The 18058-nt window shown below is 41.8% G+C and overlaps 2 protein-coding genes across 9 annotated transcripts in view; one reads left to right on the top strand and one right to left on the bottom strand.

Moving 5' to 3' along the window:
• The window catches only part of ACKR2 (atypical chemokine receptor 2), a 62815-nt gene that overhangs the window by 44502 nt on the left and 255 nt on the right, over nucleotides 1-18058 (bottom strand). For 7 of the 8 annotated variants that reach the window (XM_049099854.1, XM_035704739.2, XM_049099850.1 and 4 more), the window contains exon 2: nucleotides 1050-1123. The exons of the other annotated variant lie outside the window; for it this stretch is intronic. The gene's annotated coding sequence lies outside the window, so the exon portion shown is untranslated. The remainder of the gene's footprint in view (nucleotides 1-1049; nucleotides 1124-18058) is intronic. 8 annotated transcript variants of the gene reach the window in all.
• Nucleotides 618-18007, top strand: LOC125753387 (60S ribosomal protein L31-like). The gene is made up of 2 exons (XM_049099598.1): nucleotides 618-1090; nucleotides 17702-18007. Exons 1-2 carry the CDS (start codon nucleotides 737-739, stop codon nucleotides 18005-18007), a joined length of 660 nt encoding a protein of 219 aa, XP_048955555.1. The 5' UTR covers nucleotides 618-736.

Genomic DNA, 18058 nt, shown 5'->3' with positions numbered 1-18058 from the left:
TTCAGTAACCACAGTAATCTGAGCAGGAACAGCTTAATATAAATGAATTATTAACTATTAACAGGGGAACTAGGGATGCCTGGGTGGCTCAGCGGTTGAGCGTCTGCCTTCAGCTCAGGACGTGATCCCGGAGTTCTGGCATCGAATCCCGCATCAGGCACCTTCATTGAGCCTGCTTCTTCTCCCTTTGCCTCTATGTCTCTCTGTGTGTGTCTCTCATAAATAAATAAATAAATAGGGAACTAACTACTTAGGAGGGAATAAAAGAGAACTCCCAAAAATACCCTATGGTAGAGGGAGGGTAACCAAAGGAACCAACTTGGAAGGCGAGGGAGCCCCTCCCTAAGGCTGAGACACAGACTTCATTGGAGAGGGTATGACTGGATCCACCAGCCACTGGATGGCAGAGAAGTTCACTGGATGGCCTGAGATAGAGCTGGTACGCAGTCAGCAGCTGAAGCCAATGGGCAGGAAACTGTGGGCCTTGGCTGGCAAGCAGGACACCTCACAGTTGGCATACTAGTAGATAGAAACCACTAGTACTAATGTTAGGGTTCCTAGAGGGCAAGAAACCACCTGTTTATGTAGATGAAATTTATCCTCCAGCACCCCCTATTGGTAAAGCTCAACATTCAGCCTACTGGCAAAGAAATGTCCCAGTATCTCAAGCAAAGCAATGAAGGATGGATCTGGAATAAGTAGAAATTGAGTGCTTTTCCAACTAGGGCCCGGCAGAATGGCTCCCACAAAGAAGGGTGGTGGGGAGAAGGGCCGTCCTGCCATCAACGAGGTAGTGACCATCAACATTCACAAACGTATCCATGGAGTGGGTTTCAAGAAGTGTGCCCCTTGGGCACTCAGAGAGATCCGGAAATTTGCTATGAAGGAGATGGGAACTCCAGATGTGCACATTGACACCAGGCTCAACAAAGTTGTCTGGGCCAAAGGAATAAGCAATGTTCCATACCGTATCCGTGTGCGGTTGTCCAGAAAATGTAATGAGGATGAAGATTCACCAAACAAGCTCTACATGCTGGTTATTTACGTACCTGTCACCACTTTCAAAAATCTACAGACTGTTAATGTGGATGAGAACTGCTGATTGTCAAATAAAGGTATAAAACTGCAAAAAAAAAAAAAGTAGGTATTGAGTGATAACTGGCACACCTCCTCTAAAGGTAGGAGGGCTTAATCTTTTGCTGTCACTTTGTACAGGTACACAAAACTTTCCAGAAAATAATTTTACCAATATCTTGAATAAGGTGTTGCAACTTCTGGGTGGCAAATAAGGGTTTAGGCTTTTACTTTTTAAGCCTCTTTTCCTCACAGATCTCTGACTCAATCTGGCCATGATGAGAGTTTCCCTTTTCCTCCCTTAACCATTTCAGGAAATTGTGCTCCCAGGATCAGTCTCGGAAGTTTTGGGTCATCTCTGGTACACCAATCCCTAAATATACGTAAGAGGAACTAGAGTGTTTAAAATTAACTGATATGGGGGGGAAGTTGGACTTCCCTTCCTGACCCAGAGAGGAGCATACATAGAACAATTATCTAGCCTAAGGAGAAATAGGTACACCTGATTTTGAGGAGTCTGTGAGCTGAAGGTACAACAAAGCCAGATGCATAGTCAAAACAGATACACAGCCAGGTTTAGTTTATGACGTTTGTCTGAAACAACAAAGTCCTTTATGAAAACAAAAACAAAAACAAAACCCAGCCCAGAGATGGAACTTGGATGCAACATTCTCAGGAGTGGAAGGCTCTGAGAGGCCCAGAGGAGGACATGAAAGGAAGACATTAAAGGGTCTCACGAGCAGGCACTCGTTTCTTTTTTTTTTTTTTTTCAGGCACTCGTTTCATCCCACATTACACTGCTACTCCTCTTGGAGTCTGTGTTGTTCCATGCCTCATTGACTTATGCCAAATTGTTGTGGGAAGGGGGTACAGAAGATTTAAAAGCAAGATTTCCCCTTGTGGGGACCACACTGCAAAAGGGAATAGGAGATTGTTCATCAGCCAGAGTGAGACCAGCACCTTCAATTCTTTTTTTTTTTATTTTTAAGATTTTATTTATTTATTCATGAGAGATACAGAGAGAGAGAGAGGCAGACATAGGCAGAGAGGGAAGCAGGCTCCGTGTAGGGAGCCGGAGCCTGGGACTCCAGGACCATGCCCTGGGCCGAAGGCAGCGCTAGCCACTGAGCCTCCCAGGCGTCCCACCTCCAAATCTTTAATATGGAAATTATATGCTTCCTCTGATCTGAATTCAACCTAAGGCCCCTCTTTAGGGTTTGCTTTGTGGTCACTGAAGGAAGAGAGGCCTTGGGATATCCAGGCAGGAAAGATGACATTTATCAGGGGAGAGAAATATGGACCTTGTTATAACACACTAAACTTTTCAAAAAGTTTAATACAGAGAATGGGTGGTCACCAGAGGGTAGGGGGTTTGGGGGATGGGTGAAACAGGTGAAGAGGATTAAGAGCACACAAATCATGATGAGCAGTGAGAAATGTACAGCATTGTTGAATCACTATATTGTACATCTGTACCTAATATAACACTGTATGTTAATTATACCTGAATAAAAAATTACTATTTTTTAAAAAGTTAAAAAGGGAGGGTACTGAAAACAAAAATTTGAATAGACTCCAATATTTGTTCAGAAAAATTTATTAGAGATTGATGAAAGCATTACAGAGTTTGTTAGTTCAGAGTTTACATTTTTAATTTATGTATTTTGTGTATTTTTTTTCAGTTTACATTTTAGAAAATGCCACCTGAAACCAGATTTGCTTTTGAGAATAGGGTCATGGAAGATGAGCTTCTGCTACCAAACTCTTCCTGCATCTCCTCCTGTTCCATGAGGCACTTTACAGTTGAGGGATAACCCCTTCAGGTTTCTGCCATGTCCTGTCTGTGTCCTTTTTGCCTCTCAGTTGGCACAATGTGGGGGGAAGACTCAAAGAGGAAAAACACATGGTGGCGAACAGAATGTAAGGGGTTGTTAGTCAAGAGGCCCTCTACTCTGAATTCTGAAATCCATGTGCTATAGGAATTAGGGCAAATCCCTTCTCCTCTCTGGGTCTCAGGATCCCTACCTATAAAGTTAGAGCTGTTTCAGCTCCAGGGCTGTATCAGAAAAGTCAAAGAGCTGACAGGGTCAGGATTTGGGGAAAAGGTGAAGAGAATGAGCAGCAAAGGCAAAAGGCCTTGGCCTTGTCTCTGGCATTAGCTCTGGGGAAGGTGACTCACTCTGGCCCACCCAGAATGGCCAATCATTCTTGGCCCACCACACCCATTTTCTCCCCTGACCTCCTTGGGAAGAGAATTTCTGATAAGTCATAGATGGATTGCCTTAGTCATCAATTCAATAGGGGCTATTGACTGGAACACAAGGAGTCATGTGGATGATATATTTGCACCAAGTGAGCTAATCTTGTTTGAAAGCTGTAAGAGTCCTGACACACCTAGGTGGACACAGGGACAGCAGTCTTCCTGTGCCTTGCCTCTACCAAAGCCCAGGTTTGCAGCTTTCTGGGTACTTTGCATTGATCAAATACTATATCTTATACATTCTAGCCTCTATGGCCCTCTCACTGACCTCGTCTCTTCTCTTCCACCCTGTCCATATGTTACCCACCAGAAGACCTGCTCTGTGCCTTCTCTAATCCTCCAACACCAAGTGGTTTAGTGCTTCCTTCTACGTGTTCTGATTGGCTGTCAATCAATGGGACCTTGATAACTGTGATAAGGATGCCATACATTTTGCCCACTATCATATACAACTGTGGGTCAGCCCTGGTTTATTTAACTTGCACCACTAAAATTGTGGGTATTGTACTTCATAATATAAGTTTTATTTATCCTCCTGTTTTATTTAACTTGCACCACTAAAACTGTGGGTATTGTACTTCATAATATACTTTTATCTCCTAATATAATTCTATTTTCAAAGGTTACTAGGGGAGAGTTTTACATTCTGGCTTGAAAACCTTTATCATACTGCATTCTTGACAAGAAACCTCCAGGAATATCTGATTAGCCCCAGAAATTATCAGTCTTTATCCTGAATTAGATAGAATAAAATGTCTAACTGGTATGTGGAATGAATTCACCTCTCCAAATCTCATATCTTCAGAACTTCCCAGAACATTCACATACACATGGGCTCTAAGGACGATAACAGGCTTCAAAAAATAATTCATATTGGCCCGCCAGAAGTGATCCTCTCAGGATGAACTTGATCTGATTTTCCTTACCTAACATCAGCATGTCAGTATCCTTTGACCTATCCCATTGAGATTCAAGCTTTTGACTAGAGCTCTTTCCTTTCCTGTTGACTTTATACGCTTTCTTTCAGGCTTGTAGTTTCTTTCATGGCAAAGATTGAAAGATGCATACATCTAGCTAAAAAAGCAATCTGATTTTCTCTCACTGCCCAAAGTTAGCAAACAACCACATCAAGTCCTGGGGGGGGTGGGGGGGAGTGTTGGGGCTTCTCCCTGTGGGTGAGAGTGTGTAAGTGGAGGAATGTTTAAGCTGAATAACCAGCTGCCAGAGGATCCTACACTGACTGGTGGCTGGACATCAATAGTCCTGATGGTTGTTTCAACCTCAAAACTCTACAAGACTCTTTCCCATGCATGGATAGAGACAAAGAGGACGAGCCCAAACTTCTAGAGCCCTTATGTTGGCACTTGATCAGATCCTGTGTTAAAGATTTCTTGTATAGATATGTTGTCTTCTTCTTTTTTTTTTTTTTTTTTGATATGTTGTCTTCTTAACTAAGATTCAGGTTCTCCAGAGGCAGAGCACACTGCATTTCCTCTCCTGCTGTAGCCTCTACAGTATATAGCCTAGAGTTCAGCATTTAAGAGGAGTTCAGAGCCACCAAATTCTTTCATCCTTTCAATGGCATGCTTTCAAGTTACCATTAGAAGTAAGGTTTCTGGGATACAGAGATACAATTAATACATGGTCCCTACACAAAAGAAACCCAAACAGCAGAGTTTAGAAAAACTGACTTGTAATAATAGAATTTATTATACTGTTATGAGTGTTTGCCTACCAATATACCACAGTTATGGGTGATGGAAGTTCAAATAAGCAAACTTGGGCAGCCCGGGTGGCTTGGCGGTTTGGCGCCGCCTTCGGCCCAGGGCCTGATCCTGGAGACCCGGGATCAAGTACCATATCGGGCTCCCTGCATGGAGCCTGCTTCTCCCTCTGCCCGTGTCTCTGCCTCTCTCTCTGAGTGAATAAATAAAATATTTTTAAAAAAAACAAATAAGCGAACTGTACATTTGTAACTGGTGAGGTGTATTAAGGAAGATTTGACAAGACCCTTTGGACCTGGGACTCAAAGGATGATTAGCATTTTAACAGGTGGAGAGTGAATACCTAAAAACACAGATAAGTAGAACACTTCACTCAATGACCATGGAATACACATTCTTCTAAAGTGCACATTAAGCATTCTCAAGGACAGACCATGTTAGACCATAAAACAAGTCTCAAGAAATTTAAAAGAAACCAGATATAGTCCCATCATGAAACAAGTATTAGCTGTCTTATCTTGCACTTCAACACAGGGAAGGACTGACTGCTGACCTGCTTGTGATACAAACCTCTCTGCCAATAGGAGGATAGATTAAGGACATGTTGGTAAGCACTTTACAGAAAGGGCACACTTACCTATAACACAGGGGCACTTACAATATCACCTTATTAACTGTGTACTCATTATTAGTGCCAGTCACTTATGTCAACTTAGCCCAACTTCCAGAAGTTACTGACATTATGCCTCCCCTCCCCCAAGTAAAGGAAGAGGTAGGTTTACCTCCAAAGGACACACGGTATACTGATGGTAGTTACTAGGGAAACCTGCCTATTTGGCACTCCTCTGCCATCCAACTAGATTCTAATGTACTTTGGTTTGAAGAAGGAACTAAACAAAGTAGTCAGTGGGCAGAATTGTGTGTTATGGATTGTGTTGACACATGAACCCCTGCCCACCGATCTGGCTACTGACAGCTGGGCAGTTTGGAAAGGGTTGACAACATGGATGCTGTAATGGCACAAAGGAAGCTGCACTACATTAAATAGAGCCCTGTGGGGAGCAGACCTATGGAAAGATATTTGGGGTATATGTGCTAAACCCGATGCAGCTAAGTACGGTATGTGTCCACTCATTCCCTACCCACAGTGCCAGGCAATCATGAAGCAGATGTGTTAGCTGGGGCGAGAGTCCTTCTGCTAGAGGAAAAATTGTCTCTGTCTGATGCAGTAGGATGGGTCCACTGTAAATCAGGGAAATGAGGTCCTCAAACTACTTGGGAAATAGTAAAAAGATTACATTTGCCTGTAAAATATTCTGACTTATGAGCTGTTGACAAACTGCCCCCAATACTACCTCAGGCAAGGGCTGTTGTGCCAATACCCTTGGGCATACTGGGCAGATTACATGCCCTGTTTATCACTGGCAAATAGATTACATAGGTTGTTTGCTGGTATGGGAAAGGCACAAATTATCAGTATCAATCTGGAGGATATTTTACTCTTTCTCCCCCACCCTCTAACACATGAGAAAACATGCAATAAACTAGATAGACATTTTCCCACCAAAATACCAAATGACCAATGAACACACGACAAGAAACTCAACATTATTAGCTATCAGGGAAATGCAAATCAAAACCACAATGAGATACCACTTCACAACCACTGGGATAGTTATAACCAAAAGATGGACAATAACATGTGGGTACAGATGGAGAGAAACTGAACCCTCATGCATTGCTTCTGGGAACGTAAAATGATGCAACTACTTTAGAAAACAATTTGGCATTTCCTTAAAAAGTTAAACATACCATATGATTCACCTGGGCAAATGCCCCCCAAATTGAAATCGTATGTCCTCGGGCAGCCCGGGTGGCTCAGCAGGTTAGCACTGCCTTCAGCCCAGGGCCTGGTCCTGGAGAGCCGGGATCGAGTCCCACATTGGGCTTCCTGCATGGAGCCTGCTTTTCCCTCTGCCTGTGTCTCTGCCTCTCTCTCTCTCTGTGTCTCTCATGAATAAATAAAGAAAACCTCTAAAAAAAAAAAAAAAGGAATCATATGTCCTGAGGAAAAACATGTACATAAGTGTTCTCAACAACTTTATTCATAATAGCCAAAAAGAAGAAACAATCCAAATGTTCATCAACTGATGAATGGATAAACAAAAATGTGGAATATCCATGCAGTAAAATATTTAGCCATTAAAAAGTAACGAAATACCTATTCATGCTACAGCACGTATGAACCTTGAAATCATTGTGCTAAGTGAAAGAAAGCAGATACAAAATTCCACATGTCATATGATTCCATTTTTATGAAATGTCCAGAACAGGCAAATCTATAGAGAAAGAAAACAGACTGGTTACTGGAGGGGTCTGGGGTAGAGAGGGTAACAGAGAGTGACAGAGAAGGTCACCTGTATTTGCCATGATGAAATGTTCTGGAATCAGGTATCAGTGATGTGGTGATAGTTGTACAACTTTCTGAATATATGAAAAACCACAAAACCGTAAACTTTAAAGGGGTAAATTTTACAGTATGTGAATTACATCTCAAAGTTCTAAAACTCAAATAAGTAACAACATCAGAATTAGTGTGATATACTTAGTATAGAACAAAGTGGGACTAATCACTTTTATTTGATTGTTTGCTGTGATAATAAGGGAGAAAAGCAAAACACAAAATTCAATAGATTTCAGTAATTCATTCCACAAAAGCTAATGGAGCTCTTGCCATCCTATGCAAACTAAGGGTCTTAGAAGCTAATGGAGAGGCTTAGAAGAGGACACAGTGGGGATGCCTGGGTGGCAGAGCGGCTGAGCATCTGCCTTTGGCTCAGGGCCTGATCCCAGATTCCAGGGACCGAGTCCTGCATGGGGCTCCTTGCATGGAGCCTGCTTCTCCTCCCTCTGCCTGTGTCTCTGCCTCTCTCTCTCTCATGTGTGTTTCTCAGGAATAATAAATAAAATCTTTAAAAAAAAGAAGAAGAAGGAGGGAGGAGGGAGGAGGGGGGAGAAGAAGAAGAAGAAAAGAAGAAGAAGAAGTAGAAGAAGAAGAAGAAGAAGGAGGAGGAGGAGGAGAAGGAGGAGAAGAAGGAGAAGAAGGAAGAAGAAGGAAGAAGAAGGAAGAAGGAAGAAGAAGACGACGACGACACAGTGTACTGGGAGCCCAAGCATGGTTGGTTCTGCTTGTCTACCCAAGCATAGCTTATCAGAGCAGGCCACGAGCTTCTGGTCCTGGGAGCTGCAGACAGGCCTCCCTGGAAAGGGAATGACTGGTGAGATAAAGGCTAACAAGCTACCCAGGAGAGAGACACTTGAATAATTTATAGAATGAAATCACACTTTGATCTCCCAGACAAGTGAGAGCAGTTGTGCATCCTTTTGCCTGGGGCCCCAGACCGAGGGAAGGACTGGGTCAGATTACTCGGTCTCCTGCCTAATTTTATTGCAAGTTCTTCCACGCAACGGGACAGGAGAAGGTAGTACGTTAAGAAGTAGGAAGACATGAGTCATGAGTCATGCAATAGATTTTATCAGAGATTAATAAAATGAGGGGAAGAGGGATAACTATTAAAAAGTACAATCTGAGTGAGAAGAGGTGGCCCCATTTTAGTAAAGTGATGAAGATTAGAGTCACAGACTGGCCCGTATGAGGCCTGATGGAATAATGGGGCCTAGTTTGGTACCAAGTGATAGGAGAGGGGACAGTTTCAAACACAACAGCAGAGTGAGCACGATGGCTGACTCATGTCATAGGAATAGCAATACAGAGGATAGAGGGTCAAGACCACAGGGATGGGAAGAGACCAAAGTTTGGGACATGGTGGATACAGCAAGATTTTAGCCTTCATGATGGGTGCAGACTGGAACAACTATTGTTAATTATCATTTTTATCATTAGCTGTGCCTCCCTGACTCTTTTCCTCTATGAGTCTGTGGGCCTTGGGGAACTGAGGTTACACAGAACACAAAAATGCTAGAAATGTCCCCAAGACAATACAAAGTGCTGGGGAAAGGTAGTGTGTTTCAAAGAGGAAGAGGTAGCATCAGTGTGGAGATTGGGAAAGATTTTACTCACAAAGGCAGTGGCATAAGAACTTGAAAGGATGTGAAATATTTAAAAAACTGTTTCCTGATCACAATATTAATTTATTTTGAGAAATACAGAAAAATACAAAGAAAAAATGAAAATCACAAATTATTCTACAACTCAGATAAAATGACCATTAATATTTGAGGTGTATATCTTTCCTCATTTATTTACATCTATATATCTACTTACATTTGCATCTATATATCTATAAATATCTATATCTATCTATATAGACATGTAGATATTAAAACATGTTTGTGTACATATGTGTGTGTATATACACAAATGCATACTTTATATGTCAAAAAACACTTGCAATCAATAAGGATTCTGACTAGGAAACAGAAGATGAAACAGAATAAGCATAGGCAGGGGAAAAGAGCATTGGAAAGCAATGCAACATTCCAGAAAGAGCAGGAGATAAATAAGACTGGGTTTAAATCCTGCCTCTGCTTCTGTGGAAACTCAAGCAAGTTATTTAATTATGTTGATCCTCAGGTTCCTCATGTGTAAAATGGGTATAACAATATTTATGTGATAGGGCCGCTTTAATGATCAGAACCATGAATGTGTCTGGTGCATAGCAGTGTGCCTAGAGAACAGTAGGCACTGAGCATGTGTCAGGGTAGAGCGGGCTATTTGGGCAGCTGCGTGTGGCTCTGATTGCTTTTGGTGGGAGATAATTGCAGGTAATGGAGAGGTCAGAGACAACTCACTCACTATAACCCATGGATCACAAGGATTCCAGATCTCAGCTAACTTTAAGAACAAATTAGCCAGAAGTGGTAATAAATCTTTTTAAACTACTTAACAGCATACTCAATTTCTAGACAAATCACTGCATAGTACACAGGCCACAATCAGCTGTCTCACTGCAAGGGATTTCCCTATGATCAACTGTATTACAGTAGGCATAGGCCAAGGTGACTAGCTCACATTTTTAATGGTTATTCTAATATTCTTTATGCTTGAAAAATTCTTCTGACCCTCATAAACCAAAGTAGCAGAAGGACTATGATGGCCAACACTTTACTGATGATTCAGAGTGAACTTAGGCCAGTCAGATAATGTTTCTTTTCCTTTTTCTCCTGAATCAGGGTGGCAGGTTCCTGTCCCTGAGCAAAAGCATCAGCACAGAGAGAGTAATTCAGGCCATCAATTTGGGTGAAGTGTCTATTTGCATATCCGTTTTTCTACAAAGCTATAAAAGTAATTGTCCATCCATCTCTGGTGAAGAAGACCATTATTCTGTCCTCACTGTGATTTGAATCTATTTTAGATATCAGCTACATTTATGAGCCCTCAATTCACTAAGCCATCAAGGCAAACAGATGGTGCCTTGTACTCAGTGTGAGGGCAAAATGACTTGGAGAGCCTGGAGATCAGTCAACAAAAACCTATTTGCAGTGCCATTGAGGATGGCAGTGCTTCCCAGAAGAGGCACCTCATTCTCAGAGAATTAGCAGACTATAAAAATAGCCCTAAATCATTGTTGAGAGAGACAGCATGAGAGGCAGAGAGGCAATCAGTATCCAAGTCAATGGGGGAAAAGGGAGGGTGGTTTTAATAGGATGAGTGTAAAGGGTGGGTGACCAAGAGAATTAAGAAGGCACAGGAGCCCACAGACTCCATCTGGCTACTGCAGCCCCAGTAGCTGAATCGTAGTCTGTGCCACTGAGCTCAGGTACTCACCTCTGGATAGACAACCTTGAATCATTCAGTCAATATTTCCCAGAGGCCTCCTATGTGCAGGACATCACTAAGCTAGCACTGAGGGTGAGGTAAAGATCCCATGTAACAGAAGGTCTGCTGCCAGGGTGCTGGCAATCCAATGTTCACATATAACCACAGTACTCAACATTGTATTAAGTGCCAGGAAGCAGCTGGGGAGGGAGATCATGCTTATCCTTTCTGGTGGAAAGAGCTGTTTGCCTGTGATAAACAGAAAGCTTTTGCTTCCAGTAATCAATTGTGCTTTCATATAACCTAGTTCTATACCTGTGCAAAAATAATATAATCTTTTTAGTTATATAAGTTATATAAAATTTTAAGATTTCTAGTTAATCAGGATATAGAACACATAAAGCTGAATATTCTCTACTAAAGGGTGTATTTAATAACAAAATATATGGAATATAAAATTACATAAATTTTTAAGAAGGAACAATTGTGTTGTTAATCCCAAATCTAAGTGTCTTCAAAACAAAGCCAACAGGCAGGAGAGCTTCGGCTAAGTTAGGAGAGTTCTGTGCCTACCCACCCCACCTGCCATCTTCCCTGCTTCCTCCCATAAAGAACAAAAAGGGAATTTGAGGAGCTGTAATGAATCTAAGATCCATTTTTTAGGGACAACCTCACAACTTTTTATTTGAAAATATTGTCAGTGAAAACAGCCTAAGATGATGCATATGTATTTCCTTATTTGATCTGTTTAAGAGCTTTCCTATATAAATAATCTTCTTAACATCAGTGCATACAGGAGTCAGGCAAATCTGGGCCAGTATGTTCAGAGCACATTAGTATGACAGTAAAGGTAGTCTCACCTCTGCTTCAGATCTTCCCACAGAATTCATAAGGCTGGCCTGTCATTCAGTTCTCTGCTCAGATGTCTCTAATTGGATGTGGAGAAAGGAAGAAGTTGTGTCAAGGGTTTATCCAGGTTTCATATTTGGTTAATGGGATGGATAGCTGTTCCACCAACCAAGTCAGGGAATTTAGGAGAAAGTGTAAGCTTATCGGGAGGGGAATGTCCAGAGCAGGGGGAAGAAGAGGAGAGAGATATTTTAAGAGACTTAAAGTCTCTTAAAGATTGATTTTAAGATTTATTTATTTATATGAGAGACACAGACTGAGAGAGAGAGGCAGAGGCACAGGCAGAGGGAGGTTCCTCACAGGGAGCCCGACGTGGGACTCAATTCCGGATCCCGAGATCATGACCTGAGCCGAAGGCAGGCGCCCTGAGACAGATGATTAATTCAATTCATTATGGACACATTATGGAATCTATGGACTACGGAGGTAGAGAAGTCCAACACACAGTTCTAGAGCTTTAGGCAAGAAGTATGGCAGAGAGAGGACAAGAGAGCATTAGTATACAGATGAGAATAAAAAAAACTATGAGGGCACATGAGATCATCCCAAGAGGAGAAAAGAGAGTCAGAAGGAAAGCATGAGAACAGAATCCTGGAAAACACCCACATTTAAGAGACAGAGGGAGTGAATTCAGTGATAGGAACTAAGAAAGAAGGCCAGATTGGAAGAACCAAAAGAAAGATGTCAAGAAGATTCGTGGTGTCAAGTATGAGGAATCAAGTCATATATGCGCTGATAAACTGAATTATGTCCACTGAGTGATGTCCAACACTATTCTAAGTCTCAGTAGTGTGACAGGAAGAGAAACCAGCAAACTGAGCGAACAGTGATGTAGAAATAATATACATATGTGTGTGTGTGTGTGTGTGTGTATATATATATATATATATATATATACATATATATATATAATTTTTTTGCTCCTAAGCCAGGGTAAGAGAAAATACAGCAATAACTGCAGGAAGGATGAAGAAGCTAGGAAGGGACTTTTTATAAATAGAAGAGTATTGGATATGAGAAGGCTGTAACAAGACAAAATACGCAAAATTACAGATGAGAGAGCAAACAGTAGACAGCTGAGGTGGCAAGAAATGATGGAACCCAGCATAGGAGTGATTAGTGTTTAGTGGGAAGAAGGTACCCAAGACCAGAAGAAATGACTGAGGTGAATGCAGATAAGCCCAAGGTGGGGGCAAAGGGAGGGGAGAGAAGTTCTCAGTGTTCTTAGTGGAAAGGGTTAATGGGGATATCAGGGAAATGGAAGATGAGCTAAGATAAATAAAAGGATTCAGGAAACTCAGAGGTCTAGAGAAGAAAAGAAATTTAAGGTTACATTGCTGGTTACTGCTTAGGAATATGACAGCAAGAGGAAGGGGGCTAGTTTAGAGAGAACTAACATGTACTGAGTGTTTGTTATGTCCCAAACACTGTTCTTGGTATCTTATTAGGGTTATTTAGATCACATGATGCCACCCCACAAGGCACTTATTAATATTCCCATTTTATTGATAAAAAGTTGAGATTCCAACAGGCTAAAAAACTTGTTTAAAGTCATAATACTAATAAGCATTCAAGTCAGCATTCAAATTCATGTCTTTTGACCACATGCATGTAGCAATTCTGGAGAGACAAACCAGTCCCCTTTCCACTCCACCACACTTTTTCCCTTGGTACTGGGTAAGAATGTTGCTGCCTAGAACATCAATAACAAATACTAAGCGCATTAGTGGAAAAACCAATTCAAGACTAAAATGTTTAAAACATAGTATGTTTGGTCACTACAGAAAATATTACTATGTAAACACACAAATCCTACTGCCATATTGGTTACTAACGGGAAAAATATTTTACATAGTTGAACGAAACCAATCATATAAAAGAGAAAGTGTCAACTGAAGAGATGAAAAGTGCCTAATAGTTCCTTGCTTCTTCTCTGCTAAAGTTCGGCTTGAGCATATTTATTATTTTTAAGCAGGTCCTTTGTAACCAAAAGACTTTAAAAAATGCAAACTGGGGACCCCTGGGTGGCTCAGCAGTTTAGCGCCTGCCTTCCACCCAGGGCGTGATCCTGGAGTCCCAGGATCGAGTCCCGCATCAGGCTCCCTGCATGGAGCCTGCTTCTCCCTCTGGCTCTGTCTCTGAGTCTCTCATGAATAAATAAATAAATAATCTTTTTAAAAATAATAATAATAAAAATTAAAAATGCAAACACATACACACAAGTGAAACTATCAGTTGTGTGTATAGCTTAGCTAAGCAGAACAGACAGAAATTCACACACACATAAACAAAGCCAGAAATGTCATAATAATATATATAGCACTTACTATATAGGCAATGTTGGGGCTTTACATATCATTTAAAGCTTCCCAAGGGCCCTATTATGTAGGTCCTATTATTGTACGAATGAAGAAACTGAGGCACAGAATGATTAAGTAACTGGTTCAATATCACAGACCTGGTAAGCAGTAAAGCAAACTCCAGAGTCTGCAGTCTTAAATACTATTATACTGCCTCTCATAAGATTTAAAAGGTGGCTGTGACTTTCCCCCTACTGGAGAGTTTTGAGACTGCATTTTAGAACTACTGATGGATGAGGTACCTCAAATTTAATGTTCTGAAATATAAGTTGTGAAAAAGAGAAACTGTCACACCCAAGAAGAACATGGTAGTCTGATAGGATCAACAGCTGCTTCTTCTGGGGAAGAAAATAACATTACTTATAAAACACTTTGACAGACTTACATAAGCAGTCCAGGGAGGGACCCAATTTTTTCTTTCTTTTCTTTTTTCTTTTCTTTTTTTCTTTTCTTCTTTCTTTTCTCTTTTCTCTTTTCTTTCTTCTTTCTTTCTTTCCTTCTTTCTTTCTTTCTTTCTTTCTTTTTTTTTTTTTTTTTTTGCCACAGGAGAATCTTTTGCTTGCTTAAAAGCTTCTATCTTGCAGACTAGTTTTAAATAAAACTTTAAAACAATCTATTCATGTGCCTGGGAAGTTTGTTTTTGCTTAAAACAAACAGTTTAAGTACTATTCCATGACTCTGCAAAATGTAAAAGGTACAAAACTATAGCATATTATGAGTAGCCCTGCATGGCAGTCCTCTAACATGGAATTTTATGATGGTCTGGGCCTCAACAGTTCTTCTTGGCAACTGCTTTGTAAGGACTATTGCTTCAAAGCAGCGGTCCTTGTCAAGGAGGTAGAGAGATGACGTAGCAGCCTTCTGTACCCAAGGATATGGACTCAATACAAATAATACGAGCTACATACTGAGTAGTTTTTAATTTTCTGGCTGAGTAATACTGCTATTCACTTTCTAATCCATTGTACTTCACTACAAACTACCTCAAATGTATTGTTCTTGTCAACATCCTGCTCCAAAACCTTCAAGGGCCACCTAATAGAATATTGTGCAAATTCAATTAGTATTAAAAACCCTCCCCCAAGTAGCTTCAACCTATTTCCCATTATTCTGAGTCTGCTTTTGTCACAGTTCTGTTTTTGCCTTTCCCCCACTCACTGTCCATACTAGAGCTACAATCCCATAGCCTACTGCTATCCCCCTGCCCACTGTTTCTTCTTTCTGGAATAGTCTCTCAATTTATTTACATGCTAGTCATTCTTCAAAGGCAACTCACTCAAGCCCCAGTCCCAAGAAGTCCTCTCTGAAACTGCTCACTCACTATGGGATCTAGCTGAAGCTATATTCAAAGCACTTATCATAGACTGTCTTCCACGTTTTTCTATACTTGTTCTTTCTACCTAAAAATCGCCTCAGAGAAGCAACTAAGTCTTTAGCTTCCGAATCCAGTGCAGTATCCACCACAACATACATGTCCAGTAATTGCTGGAGGGGACTTCGAACTCTAGTTTTAAAAATATCTGCAGATATCACCAATTTGCTCCAAAGGTTTAACATTTGGTTTAGACAAAATTTCACAAAGATCACAAAGTAGTTTTAAGAAAGATATTAAAAAAAACACACACACACAACAGAAAACAAGGTAATGTAGCTTTAAGCTGGGCCTCAGCCTAAGGAGACATCAGAGTTTAGAAGCCCATTTCTTTCATAGAAGATAAGGTCATGTGAAGACTGCTATGTGCAACCTGAGAAGTTACAAAGGCTAAGAGAGGGGAAATTAGCAAAACAGGCAGATGCTTCTTGTGCTCTTTCCTTTTATAAACTACAAGTGGGTTCATTTAATACATGAGAACCCAAATAATGTTTTAACATCTTCTGCATTATACTTCTAAATGACAAAGTAAGAGTGAAATGTACATGATGTACATTTGTTACCAATTATGTCTGCGCTATGAAAGATGTAATGGTTTGTCTGTAGTCACTGTTGTTTTCTTATAACACAATATGGAATCAAGTATAGCAGAATAATTTCTTTTTTTTTTTTAATTTTTTTTATTTATTTATGATAGTCACAGAGAGAGAGAGAGGCAGAGACACAGGCAGAGGGAGAAGCAGGCTCCATGCTCCGGGAGCCCGACGTGGGATTCGATCCCTGGTCTCCAGGATCGCGCCCTGGGCCAAAGGCAGGCGCCAAACCGCTGCGCCACCCAGGGATCCCAGCAGAATAATTTCTATAAAAAAAACCTACATTATCTGATTGAGATATTTATCACTTACCAAGAACTTGGTTTCTACATACCGATTAGACAGAGATAATTTCTCACACAAATAAGGAAGTGTCTGCTTCCTCCCATACAATTCACAGCCCAGGAATTTTTTTTTACTGGAGTTCGATTTGCCAACATATAGCATAACACCCAGTGCTCATCCCGTCAAGTGCCCCCTCAGTGCCCGTCACCCAGTCACCCCGTCAGCCCGCCTACCTCCCCTTCCACTACCCCTTGTTCGTTTCCCAGAGTTAGGTGTCTCTCATGTTCTGTCACCCTCTCTGATATTTTCACTCATTTTCTCTCCTTTGCCTTTTATTCCCTTTCGATGTCAGAAAGCCAATTCAGAAGCACAATTATAAAGCACAGGAGTTTTTTTTTTTTTCTTTTTTTCACAGGAGTTTTTTTTTTTTTTTTTTTTTTTATTTATGATAGTCACACACAGAGAGAGAGAGAGAGAGGCAGAGACACAGGCAGAGGGAGAAGCAGGCTCCATGCACCGGGAACCCGATGTGGGATTCGATCCCGGGTCTCCGGGATCGCGCCCTGGGCCAAAGGCAGGCGCCAAACCGCTGCGCCACCCAGGGATCCCTTCACAGGAGTTTTTAAAGCAAAAGTTCACACTTTTCACCGCAGGCATCACGCTAAACACTACGTGCATTCCTCATTAACCAGCACCACCGTTACCCCCATCTTAGTGGGCTTTGAGAAAGAAGCCCTCGTCATGACAACGAGGTGGCCAGCCTGGGGCTAACAACACTCAAGTTTCCCTGATCTCGAATCTCATTCTCTGGAAATCAAATTATCTAACATTATTTTGATGTATACAAACCCCCTTCAGGAACGAATACGCCCACTGCTCACTGCGGCTGTTAGCCTTTGTATTTCCAGAATCACAGGAGTTAATGACTTGCCTTCCTATTCAGGTCTCTTAGGCTCTTGTGTCGTCTTATTATCTTAAATAAGTCCCTGATTATCCCTCCTTATTTTTGCAGCCCTCCAATTACTGCATCCGTTATGCTTTTCTTCATGTAACATCACTGGCAATGAACCGAAAAAATAGGTGCCTTCTTCAAGCAGCTGAAAAGCACAAATATAATAAAGGTATGGAGTTTTTAATTCATCAGCCACAGCATGAATGTTTCCTACATGTGTCTTAAGTCAATTATGTGACAGAAGATTTTGAAAATCCGGGGCCCAGGGCACTCAGTTCCTACCTGTGTGACACAGCACTGGCAATCAGCCGCATTCCGCGGTTCTATTAAGGGATTCTAACTTAGACCTGTTCCCTATGGCACAGTCGTTGATGCTTTGCACCAATTCGCCAGACGCTATCAGACGAACAAGCTAAAGGCTCTGTCCCCGGAAGTTCCCCGTCACCAGGGGCCGCTGACACTTGTTCCGTCAGAGAAACCTCCCCCATTCTGGGCGAGGTCACCGCTCCAGCGACCCCTGCTTGCAACCAATGGCTGCCCCCACCACAGGTTAAGCGCCAAGGAAGTTTCCACGAGAGGCCCGACCGCACACCTTCGGGGCAGCACAGAGCCACCAGGGTCGCGGAACGGAACCAGCGCTCCGCCGCCCCGCCGCCGCCGCCCCTGAACGCAGAAACGCCCTCCCCCGAGCCTCCCTAGGACTGGCGGCGGCCGAAACCCCTCAGGGCCCGCCCCGCCCCGCCCCACCCG

The sequence above is a fragment of the Canis lupus genome, chromosome 23 (assembly GCF_003254725.2).
Source record: "Canis lupus dingo isolate Sandy chromosome 23, ASM325472v2, whole genome shotgun sequence".
In the NCBI taxonomy this organism is placed as follows: domain Eukaryota; kingdom Metazoa; phylum Chordata; class Mammalia; order Carnivora; family Canidae; genus Canis; species Canis lupus.
The sequence above is the reverse complement of the archived record's forward strand: the minus strand, read 5'-3'. Positions and strand labels throughout refer to the sequence as shown.